The 13,194-nt window shown below is 30.4% G+C and overlaps 1 protein-coding gene across 5 annotated transcripts in view; it reads right to left on the minus strand.

Moving 5' to 3' along the window:
* Positions 1-13,194, minus strand: part of LOC142328814 (protein cereblon-like) — a 38,120-nt gene that overhangs the window by 2,947 nt on the left and 21,979 nt on the right. For all 5 annotated transcript variants that reach the window (XM_075372865.1, XM_075372862.1, XM_075372864.1 and 2 more), the window contains 4 exons: positions 11,316-11,471; positions 6,004-6,111; positions 4,091-4,203; positions 2,685-2,827 (listed from right to left, as the gene is read on the minus strand). In XM_075372865.1, the coding sequence (XP_075228980.1) occupies positions 2,685-2,827; positions 4,091-4,203; positions 6,004-6,111; positions 11,316-11,471 (520 nt within the window). The remainder of the gene's footprint in view (positions 1-2,684; positions 2,828-4,090; positions 4,204-6,003; positions 6,112-11,315; positions 11,472-13,194) is intronic.

The following is a 13,194-nucleotide window of genomic DNA, read 5'->3' on the forward strand; positions in this document are numbered from 1 at the left end:
TAATATTATCAGTATATAATTCCAAATGTCAAGCAGCAGCAATAACTGTAAATTTAATGTAGAGATTAATAATATCAGTTATAAAAATTGATAATTGAGATGTGTAAAAAGATTGAAATTTTAAAAATAAATAACATCTCTCTAGATTCCTTATGTTTCAAACTCCAATCTTTCATTCTTTTTACTTCCCTGTAAAAAGTAAAGGAAGTATTGTGATCACGAAAAATTTCAACAGAAATAGAAATATCCATTTTGACTAGTTTCAGCATGACGTCTGTACATACATATGTATATATGTATCTCACATAACTCAAAAATTTTTACGATAAACAATAATTCAATAATAACAATAAAAAAAAACATGAAAATATCAGAAGTTATTAATGAAATAAAATTTTACATACTTTTCATTTTAAAAAATGTGTATATGAAATTTAATACATGAACAAGAAAGTCATAGTGGCCACATCAGATTATTTTAAATTACTTACATACTCAATAAACTCTCCAACGTCATCTATCCTATTACTTGTAGATAAAAATATTCTCGTTTAAAGAACAAGGAAACTGATGCTCAAAAAGAAATTGTTACAATGTATTTGCTTAATCTTCTTGATGTGTTGGTTTTTCACTATCATAAATTAAAAATATTGTAGTTTAAAGCACAGTAAAAGTTAGTAAAAAAATTTGAAGTAGAAATGTAGAAAATAGTAGTAGTAGTAGTAGTAGTGTGAGATTTTTTAAACTATGAAAAACAATATGAATTACTTCAATCCAGAAAATTAGTTGTAATGCAAGGCAATTCTGAAATTCTATTATGTGTGTTAATTTCCAATAATTGGTAATGAGGAAGCTTTTTTACATAAAAAATTTTTATGTTAAAAAAATTAATTAAAATGAAAAAATTTATCTATACATAAATTTTTTTGGTGATACATTTATTCAGAAACACAATTTCAAATACAAAAAAGAAGAAGGGTTCTCTTTAATCAGACAGGAAAACACCAGTTTTGTCTCAATTAAAGAAAAACTTTCCTTATGTTTTATATTTTTAATGTGAAATTAAACCACTTATGAAAATGGATCCAAAAAAAATTCATTAACGTAAAATTTCACAATTAACAACTCTATCTCTAAAAGATAACCGGAATATCTTTTTAAAATTATTTTTGGCACATTTTATCATTGAGATCAGTGTCTCTCCCATAAAAATTATTCTAAAAATATCCCATAAAAATTATTCTATAAGAGGAGTACCAAATGATTTTTTCAAAAATTGTTTTAATAACTTTTACTTACTGAAATATTTTTTCTTTCAAAGTACTCTCTCCACGTGACTGAATGCACTTGTCCATGGTTTTCCCACTGCTGGAAACATTTTTGGTATTCCTTAAGAGGAATGTTGGCCAAGATACAAAAACATTTTGCGTTCTTTTATTCATGCAGAGAAAGTTGCACGGATCAAGATGGGTTGGGAAGGGAGAGGGACAATGGTCATCTAGTTTTTTTTTGACAAAACTGTTTGATGCAGAGGGTAGTTTGGGTAAGAGTATTACAGTAATGCAAAATCCAATCGCCACTCACACCACTGACCATTTTTTATTGCACACCTTCACACAATTTTCTCAATATAAACAGGTCGAATTACTGATTTACATTCTTTTCAGAAGGAAAAGATTCTCTGTGAACAATCACATTCACTTTAAAAAAACCCCAATCAACATTGCTGTCACATTTAGTTGAACTTGATGTGCTTTTTTTTTTGATTTCAGTATTTTCAGTAATCTGTTGGATTGATTTTTGTTTCATTTCTGGTCACAGCTATAGACCCAAGTTTCATCCCTATCACTACTTTAGAATTAAAAGTCTGGATCATTTCAAAGTTGGTCCTTCAAATCATGGGATACACTAACACAACTGGTTTTCTGATCTGTGAGCAACTGAGACACAACAAATTTTGCAGCAACATGTTTCGTCTGTTAAAACTTGTTGGTAAGAATTTCCACTACTATAGGTACTATAGTGTGATATAGGCATACAAGTAAATTCAAGCCTCTTCAGTAGTTTGACAATGATCTGCATAAATTGGACTATCAACTTTTTCAAGATTTTTGTCAATCCGAATTGTGAATGGCTGCCAGATCTTGGTCAGTCTTCAAAGGAAATTTCCCCTCATTTGAAGAGCAAAAACCCTTCGTAAACTGACGCTTTACTTAAAGCTTACTTTTTAAAAGCATTCAGAAGCATCATTACTATTTCAGCAACTGCTTTTTCTCCAAGGGGAAACAAAATTCTAATGCAAACTATCTGCTCTTTATGATCACCCATGACAAAAATCACAGAAAAGAAAGCATCAAGAAAAATCAACTAAACCCTTAGAACAAGTAAGATGTTTCTCAGAAGATAGACTTTGTCTAACAATGCCAATTGGCAGACTGCCACAGGATACCGTAAGCTTGCTATAATAGCAACTACACCTAGATTACATGCCAGGTACAATTCATTATTTTTGGGTCCCTTAAATAATTATCTTGTAAGTAACAAAATTAGCAAAGAAACTATTTTAATGACTAAAGTCCAATAAAACTGAAAACTTATTTATGAATAAATTAACCTTTAAAAAGATAGATATTTCTTTTATACACAGAACCTACATTGCAATAAAAAAAAAAAAAAATACTGACTTTCTGAAGCACACTTAATTCCCATCTCAGTCTTTGTATAGGCGAATTCAATCGTAATACCACCAAACGTGGTTCTATAGGTAGATTCTGAGCCACCCAAAAAGACAAATCAGTTGGATTACGTGGTAAAGCCAAATCACGTCCTGGAAAACAAAAAGTGTTGATGGGTGGTTGGCAGTAAAATTTTCTAACAAAAAACATAAGGGTGGACAAAATATTACCATAATTTACAAAAAAGAAAAAGTTCAATTTTTAAAAATTCTGTAATTCTATTCATATTTTATGCAACACAATTTCATAATTTTCTTTTGTAATTTTAAATGCTGATAATATAATGAAATTACCCAGACCACTGAAAACAATAATAATACTTCAAATCAATAATCTTCATATCAAAGTGTTCTTATGAACAAAATCTGTATTTACATATTAGCTCGTCAACCATAACCATAATGATCCCATAACTTTAAAGTATTTTCAAAGTTACAGAATCATTAACATATTTTACATATTAAAAATATAAGCATTATTGCTTATATTTATAGATATAAATTAACAAAACTTAACCTACGCTCACTTCGCTCGCTAACCTCAACTAATTAACAGTAATGTTTTGATTACTTAAATAATAAATAATTGCAGTAATTACTGAATATTATCTAAATACATTACTGTGTTAATTAGTCAAGGTTAGCAAGCGTAGGTTAAGTTTGGTTAAATTATATTTATAAAATAAATGAATATATTTATATTCATTTATTATACAAATACATATATACTGTAAGATAACAATAACCCAAAAGTTTGGAATATATTGGTTGATAGGCTAATACATAAGTACCACAAAATCACTGACAAATTAAGTTACATAGTTGATATAACAAATAAAAATAAGAAAGTTATATATGTACTGGATTCAGTTAATGATACTGTAGAAGCCACCACTTTGGTAACTAGAACATTATTACTTATTTTTCTGAACCACATTTTGTTTACAAGAGCTATTTTCACGTACTCCTCACAAATGTAAAAAAAAAATAATTTAGTGATCACAGTTTATCTAATTTAATTTTTTCATTATAAATAATGTACCACAATTACTATATTACTTATTAATAAAAACTGACAGGAAATATAAATCTGTATGTAAAAAAAATGCACATGTTTACACAAAATAAAGTTAAAAATGATCTTCATATGGCAAAATAAATAGCTAGTCAACAAAAGACATACCTCTCATAATACTAATCCTTGGAAGAAGGGATAAAGAACTAGGGAAGAGGAAAGTTATATGGAGATAATCAACCTGAGAGATTACCTCAAGAGACATTCCTAGATATTCACAATACTATAATTTATAAATGATAATATAAAATTATTACTACTCATCAAGATTCACAGCATACCTCGTTTTAAAAATTTCAATTCTTTTTCTACTCTATCAATAAGTCTATTTGTTTCATACTGATCATAAACCCAAGATGGCCATGTCGTCAGCATAGCATCCCTTCTACGACACCTAAAAGTCAAATAAATAAAAAACTTAATTCAGAGAATACAACTTTCAATACTTATACACACAAGTATGAATAAATTAAGAGTCTTAAATTTGATTTCATGTTGTAGGAGACAAACTGCACTAATGACCGACAATTAAACCAGATTCATTCAAGATTACAATCGTTTAGATATTATAACTACTATCACCATGATGAACCAAACATGGAATTCAATGATGTACAACACAGGCACATTGCGACTGATAAATATATTTCCCAAGAATTTGTTAGATTCCCACAAATAATAAAAGACTGGTCTTACAGAAACATATAACATTTTAATAATTAACTATAAAAACTTTTATAACAAAAAAGTGTCATTAACAGTATTAAGCAGAAATAACCAATAAGTACAGTAAAGCAAAGGAAAATAAGTAAGACCAAGTACATAAAAAAAAAACTAAGTAATAAGTAATTTCTTTTTTAAGATGAATTTCATTAAATATAACACAAATTTCATAATGTAAGAAAAAATTGTAGGTTTTAGCATAAGGAAAATCAATTAAGTTTAATATACTTACTTATCTTTTTCTAGTCCTTTAAAATTATCAGTATTTTTCAACCACAACAAAAATCCTTTATGGTGTCATACACATAATTCTCAGACTTTGTTGCTTCATTTGACCTTTACTAGTTTGATACAAAGCCTAGGTATCACTGGTAAAGTGTAAACTAGGTCTACAGTTAGAAGATAAAAAGCATATTTGTTTCCTCCACAGAAGTATACATGATTAGCTAGCTAAGGACTTGTGCAAATGCACACCTGACTAAATTAATACTAACTCTACTGTTTAATCACTCAGACATGAGAATCTTAATGCACAGACCTCTAATGTAGGAGGTATAACATTAGAATTCCCAGAATGGCTATTTAATGTCACTGTGGTGACACTGCATACACCAATACATGTATTAGTTATGTGTGATGGTTAGAATTGGATGAATAATTGCATCTGTAAATGTTTCAACTAGTGCAAGCACAAACTTAAAAGTCAATAACCATTTCTTAGTTGGCTACTATAAAAATAATAAAGCATAAATTTTAGCATAAGAAAGAGTGATTCTAAATTTAGCGCAGTATGAAAATTAAAATAAAAATATAATTTTTTTTTGTAGAAATCATTAAAATGGTGTCAATGTCTAAATAAGTTGAATATTATGTAGCATAAAATTTTCAGAAACGTACAAGGTGTGACTGATAACCCAAAAGTGGGCAGCCAAAAACAAAAAGAATGTTAAATGATGATTATTAAAGATACAAAATACTAAAAAGATTATGAAACTTTTTCAGAGGAAATCAATTACATTATGGATGGACAAGTAGTAGATCATCCATCATAACAAGCCAGTGGACTCATTGTGAAAGAGTTTCTGCCCAAATCATGGAATACTGAATTAGGTCACCCTGTTTATTCAACTTTTAAGAAGCACTGGTTATTTCTAGCTGTCACTGAAATTAAAGATTGCTTTTAAAAGATGAAAAACTTCTATAACACCTTATCCGATATTTGGATTTGTGATAAGAAATGCAAGAATATTCTGGGAGAAAGTTCCAAGGCTGTTTCCAAAATGGAAACACCATCTAAACTAGTAAGTAGATGCAAAAGGGAAGTACTCCAAAAACAACAGAAACCACTAATGTATAGTCTGAAGGTGTATTTTAACAGATGCATTCTGGAAATTAAATTGTCACACCTTATATATACATTATGGGAACTTGATACTGCATTAATAATATAATAAAACTAAACTTATCTGACCTTAATGGCTGTGATTTTCTAAGCCTATTTAAAGATGACATTCTTATTTCTAATAATGCATCTGGTAGTGTGACTTCAGGAAGGATACGAACTCTAGCAACATAAAACCTATAACATATACAAATAAATAGAAATAATCACAAAGTCTACAATAGTAGTAACAGATACCGTAATATATTAAGTCGAGTAAGATTTTTAAATTTTATCCTAGTTCTAGCTACACAGCTCACTGCCACAGACAATTGCAACAGGAAACAAATACATAACTGGCTGTGTATATTAAAGTTAAACAGATGTAAATCTGTAAGTCAAAGTATTAATTTTTTTCAGCTAATAATTTAAGTCAAGTTTTGATTTATGTAATTCTCAAAACTATTTTAGACATTTAAATACTGTATTTTTAACCTAATAACTTGCGAAGTACTTATAATAATAACATATTGCTATCTGGCAAGGATATAGGATGAATGTGGATATAGTAGGAATTAGTGAGGTTCGGTGGGAAGAGGAAGGTGACTTTTGGTCAGGTGATTTTAGAGTAATTAACTCAGCGTCAAATAATGGGCAGGCAGGAGTAGGTTTCGTGATGAACAAGAAGATAGGGAGGAGAGTGGAGTATTTCAAGACGCATAGCGATAGAATCATTGTAATAAGGATAAAATCAAAACCTAAACCGACAACGATTGTTAACGTCTATATGCCTACAAGCGCCCATGATGATGATGATGAGGTAGAGTGTGTATACGAAGAGATTGATGAAACAATTAAACACGTATAAGGAGATGAAAATTTAATAATAGTTGGAGATTGGAATGCAAGCAATGGAAAAGGCAAGGAAGGAAATATAGTGGGTGAATACGGGCTGGGCAAAAGGAATGAAAGAGGGGACCGACTTATAGACTTTTGCACGAAGTATAATTTAGTAATTGCCAACACCCAATTTAAAAATCATAATAGAAGAATATACACTTGGAAAAAGCCAGGCGATACTGCAAGGTATCAGATAGATTATATCATGGTTAAGCAAAGATTTAGAAATCAACTCGTTGACTGCAAAACTTACCCTGGAGCAGACATTGATAGCGACCATAATTTGGTGATAATGAAATGTAGATTGGGGTTTAAAAACCTGAAGAAAAGGTGTCAGATGAATCGGTGGAATTTAGAGAAGCTTGAGGAAGAGGAGGTAAGGAAGATTTTGGAGGAGGACATCGCAAGAGGTCTGAGTAAAAAAAAGATAAGGTAGAAAATGTAGAAGAAGAATGGGAGAATGTTAAAAAGGAAATTCTTAAATCAGCAGAAGCAAACTTAGGCAGAATAAAGAGAAATGGTAGAAAACCTTGGGTTTCAGACGATATATTGCAGCTGATGGATGAACGTAGAAAATATAAGAATGATAGTGATGAAGAAAGTAAAAGGAACTATCGGCAATTAAGAAATGCTATAAACAGGAAGTGCAAACTGGCAAAAGAAGAGTGGATTAAAGAAAAGTGTTCAGAAGTGGAAAGAGAAATGAACATTGGTAAAATAGACGGAGCATACAGGAAAGATAAGGAAAATTTGGGGGTACATAAATTAAAATCTAATAATGTGTTAAACAAAGATAGTACACCAATATATAATACGAAAGGTAAAGTTGATAGATGGGTGGAATATATTGAAGTTATACGGAGGAAATGAATTAGAAAATGGTGTTATAGAGGAAGTTGAGGAGGATGAAATAGGAGAAACAATACTGAGATCTGAATTTAAGAGAGCATTAAAAGATTTAAATGGCAGAAAGGCTCCTGGAATAGACGGAATACCTGTAGAATTACTGCGCAGTGCAAGTGAGGAAGCGATTGATAGATTATACAAACTGGTGTGTAATATTTATGAAAGAGGGGAATTTCCGTCAGACTTTAAAAAAAGTGTTATAGTAATGATACCAAAGAAAGCAGGGGCAGATAAATGTGAAGAATACAGAACAATTAGTTTAACTAGTCATGCATCAAAAATCTTAACTAGAATTCTATACAGAATTGAGAGGAGAGTGGAGGAAGTGTTAGGAGAAGACCAATTTGGTTTCAGGAATAGTATAGGGACGAGGGAAGCAATTTTAGGCCTCAGATTAATAGTAGAAGGAAGATTAAAGAAAAACAAACCAACGTTCTTGGCGTTTATAGACCTAGAAAAGGCATTTGATAACGTAGACTGGAATAAAATGTTCAGCATTTTAATAAAATTAGGGTTCAAATACAGAGATAGAAGAACAATTGCTAACATGTACAGGAACCAAACAGCAACAGTAACAATTGAAGAACATAAGAAAGAAGCCGTAATAAGAAAGGGAGTCCGACAAGGATGTTCCCTATCTCTGTTACTTTTTAATCTTTACATGGAACTAGCAGTTAATGATGTTAAAGAATAATTTAGATTCGGAGTAACAGTACAAGGTGAAAAGATAAAGATGCTACGATTTGCCGATGATATAGTAATTCTAGCCGAGAGTAAAAAGGATTTAGAAGAAACAATGAACGGCATATATGAAGTCCTACGCAAGAACTATCACATGAAAATAAACAAGAACAAAACAAAAGTAATGAAATGTAGTAGAAATAACAATGATGGACCGCTGAATGTGAAAATAGGAGGAGAAAAGATTATGGAGGTAGAAGAATTTTGTTATTTGCGAATTAGAATTACTAAAGATGGACGAAGCAGGAGCGATATAAAATGCCAAATAGCACAAGCGAAACGAGCCTTCAGTAAAAAATATAATTTGTTTACATCAAAAATTAATTTAAATGTCAGGAAAAGATTTTTGAAAGTGTATGTTTGGAGTGTCGCTTTATATGGAAGTGAAACTTGGACGATCGGAGTATCTGAGAAGAAAAGATTAGAAGCTTTTGAAATGCAGTGCAATAGGAGAATGTTAAAAATCAGACGGGTGGATAAAGTGACAAATGAAGAGGTATTGCGGCAAATAGATGAAGAAAGAAGCGTTTGGAAAAATATAGTTAAAAGAAGAGACAGACTTATAGGCCACAAACTAAGGCATCCTGGAATAGTCGCTTTAATATTGGAAGGACAGGTAGAAGGGAAACATTGTGTAGGCAGGCCACATTTGGAATATGTAAAACAAATTGTTAGGGATGTAGGATTGTAGAGGGTATACTGAAATGAAACGACTAGCACTAGATAGGGAATCTTGGAGAGCTGCATCAAACCAGTCAAATGACTGAAGACAAAAAAAAAATTGCTATCTATTATCAGATAACATTATGTTATCTATCACCTATTACCAAAAACTTTGATTTTAATGATGAAATCTTTAATTACATTTATAAGTAATATTTTTAACAGTCCCGGAATTCCGCTCGATAACAATTTTATTACCAGACTGCACAAAGAAGGAGGCTCCTCTCCATTCAACTTGTATGATTAATTTCATTTTTAACAAACACATCAACTGTATTGATTTTTCTTTTACTCCATAAAGGAAGAAAGTCAGATGCTATAGCGACTTGTTACCAGCACTATCAGCTGAACCAGATGCTGTAATTTAACAACATCAAAGGAATATTTTTATATAAGACAATTAAATGTCATGTAAATGATTTGAAAATAATTTTATTTGCTTGTGATCGTCATTACTTAATATTGAAATTTCATATCACAATGATATACAGAATGTAATCACTCTAATATTCACATAAAACTTTAAGATTAGATGGAAAACAATACATCATATTCTAGAAAATAATCTTCACTCACATTCAGTAGTATTACTCTTTTACACAATCTTTTGCAAACATTTCTCTTTTTAATTTTTACTGAACAGAGACTTAACTTGTTTCTTGAGAATAGGTTTTTTCATAATGATTTATTTTTTTAAATTCATTCATATCTTATAAGTTTATAAAATAAATTTAAAAAAGTTAATATCATTAAAAAGCAAAAAAAATCCCTTTCAGCATGCCGGAAGGCGGAGGTAAATTTCACCAGTGCTAAGTAGGGGATAAAAAAGAATTCCATCTTAAAGTTAAGACAAACTTCAAATTTACTCAATATGACAACAGTTGCATGTGAAAAAAGTTTTACATGTTTAGCGTACGACAAGCCCCATCTTCTTATAATTCCAGCAATATTTTGATCGTCCTTTGCTGTAAGGGTTGGTGATATCAAAAATTGTTTCAGACAAAAGTTTTAGGTAATGTTAAGAGGGCTAATGACCACTTTAAACCGATCTGATACTGTGCCTATTAAGGAGGTATGATTTTTTTGTCTTTAAAACCAATTTTTTCCACCACCTGGGTGAATGGTTGGTGATATTAAAAAACTTTACTTAGATAGGTTTTAAGCCCTTATCCGAAGAATAGTAGGAACTTTACATGAATTTGATATTTTACTTAATAAGAAAGTTATAGCAATATTTTGTTTTTTTTTAAAAAGCCCTCCATTTCCACCTCCCTGGTTTGATTTTGCCCATTAATGAAGGCAACCCAGGTTTTAGGTCATTATATTTTATGTATCAATTTGAAAGTGATTGGTGAAAAATTACAGCAACTATCATGTCCACAAGTAAGTGAAATTTTTAAATAGGTGTGTGTGTGTATATATATATATATATATAAACTTTTGAACTGACAGTGGTGGTTTTGGGGTCTGGGGGATGTGAAACGTGAAGATATATAAAAATTTTCCAGAAGTTGAATCATGGTACCCATTACAATAGGCAGATTTCTTATGAAATCTACCTAAAAGATATTAAATTTTTTTTTAAATCAATGTTTTGAAGTCTTGTGTCACATAAAGAGTAGTTAGTAATTCTTTGAAGCTGTTGTTTTTAATATGATAAAAAATCAAAATCTGAAGTACTAAAATTCCTTTTTTTAATTATTAAAGCATTTTATGAAGCTGGTTTTATAATTTTTTAAGGTTTAATTTATTATACTACAATAGAATATCAGTACTTAAAAGAGTTCTCTATAGTGAATTTAAACTGGCCAAGATCTATTTATTTGTACTTTGACGTACACAATTAAAAATATTTACAATTATATCAAATATAAACTTTGTAGCAAGCAACTGATTTTAGATAAAAATTTACAGCAGAAGTTAAGTGGAATATTTTGTTTACTTTCATTACATAAAATACATTTTCATACAGAGCAGCTAACCAATTAATCTTGCACACATTTTTACCCCTATTAAATAATTTGAAATCACATGCTTAAGTGTGATTTTACTGTAAGCCCTGAACTAAACTGAATCAAGCTTTCTTTAAAATAAAAGAAAAGAAATAAATAAAACCAGATAAATAAACATACCCTTCACTCTGCCTGTGCATTTCTATTACTTTAAACCTTTGACGTGCTTTCGCTTTAATCCTGAAATTATTATGTCCTTCTTCCATCTGGTACTCATATATTTCTGCAGTTGTACCAATATCAGCTATTTCATCAAAATGCTCTGAATAAGATGACCTAAATGGTAAGTATTAAAATTGTGAAAAATATAACAATAATAAGAAAATGAATCACTAAGTTAATAACATGTATAAAACTGCTCACTGAAATGATTGCAATGCTACAAACATGACTGACTTTGTGACAACAACAGTTCAAAACAGTACCTATAATTAATTTCAACTTAATATAATAATATTACTATACTATCAACAATAAAAGAAGTAAATAACTGAATGTCATTCATCAAAGAGAAAGCACTTAAAATTAGTTTCATAGTGAAACTTCTCACAATGTTTGTACTGAAAAACAGAAGATTTAGGACACAAAATAATACAAAAAGTTTTATTAATAAGGAAATGTTAAACATGCATGTTACCAGAATTTAAAGAAGAAGGTGGAGAGAATGTATTAAGAAGAAATGAATAAAGTTTTTCAAGGGGATCGTAGTGGAATGATATAGTAGTAGTTTATCTCATTTTGTGATCCTTCTGATGGAAGTAGATCGTTCTGCAAAAAGAAGTTCTGGATTGCATTAGGTCTATGATCAGCCAATGATCATATAATGAAAAGCCTATGATCAACCAATGAAAATGTTGTTGATAGACAATGGCAGAAATAAATAAACAGGTTCTGAAACTACAGTAATTATGTTATGGTTATAATATCTGTAGTTAACTCATCAAATATAGACTGATAACTGAAGAGAAAAATAATGAAAGTAGCTAGAGATATTTTAATTAAGACAAAATATCATATTTACTGAAGATATATTATACTTCTGGCACAAACTGATGATACAGTAAAATTAATAGTGCTTTTCTAGTATGTCTAACAACTGTTTTTTGTTCTATTTCACATGTAAAATTAATACAAATAAATCAGTAAATATAATCATCATCATCATATAGTGTTTTGCCTGCTGGTACGTCCCTGAAACCACCATTATCTCCATCTGTTTTCTTTCCCTTGCTTTCCTTTTTGTTTCATGATAACCTTGACTACCCTTTATGACACTTATTAATTTCAGTCCTCTTTCTTCCTCTTCTTTTTTTTACCTTTAAAGCAAGCTTCAAGAACTGTAATTATTTTTCCTTTTCCCCTAATTATATCCCCAACCCAGTTTCCTTTCCTCCTTTTGAGTCACCAATACTGTTCTATCTTCATTTATTCTTCTTAACACTGGTGCATTACTCTGTCCACTCATTTTGTCTTCTCCATCTTTTGATAATCTCAAAATGATCTTTGTCCATGTTTCACTGCCGTACAAAAGTGTAGTCCAAATAGCATTTTATCAATTTCTTCCTCAGGTTCAGTTCCATGTTCCAAAATGTAAGTTTTTCTTTCTGAAAAAGGCTTCCTTTGCCATCTTAATCTCTTCTTTACTCTTTCCGTCTTCTAGGTATTGTCCCGAGATATCTGTATGATTTTATTTGTTTTTTCTTCTGCTGTTCTCTTTCATTCACCTTCGTAACTTTCGTTTTCCTCACATTTATTTTCATTCCGTATTTCTTAATCTGTACTTCCCATGCTTTTTATCATTCCTTGTAATGTCTGAGTGACTTTAGCTACAATCAGCAGATTATCAGCAAATCTGACACCTACGCTTTCTTCTATCTACACTTACTCCTATTTTGCCACCCAATATTTCCTCGACAAAAAAGGTAAACGAGGTTGTGATAAACAGCAGCCTTGCCTCATTTCTCTAATTTTAACCAATCTATGAGATTCTCATTTATTT

Source organism: Lycorma delicatula, chromosome 8 (genome assembly GCF_047948215.1).
Source record: "Lycorma delicatula isolate Av1 chromosome 8, ASM4794821v1, whole genome shotgun sequence".
NCBI lineage: Eukaryota > Metazoa > Arthropoda > Insecta > Hemiptera > Fulgoridae > Lycorma > Lycorma delicatula.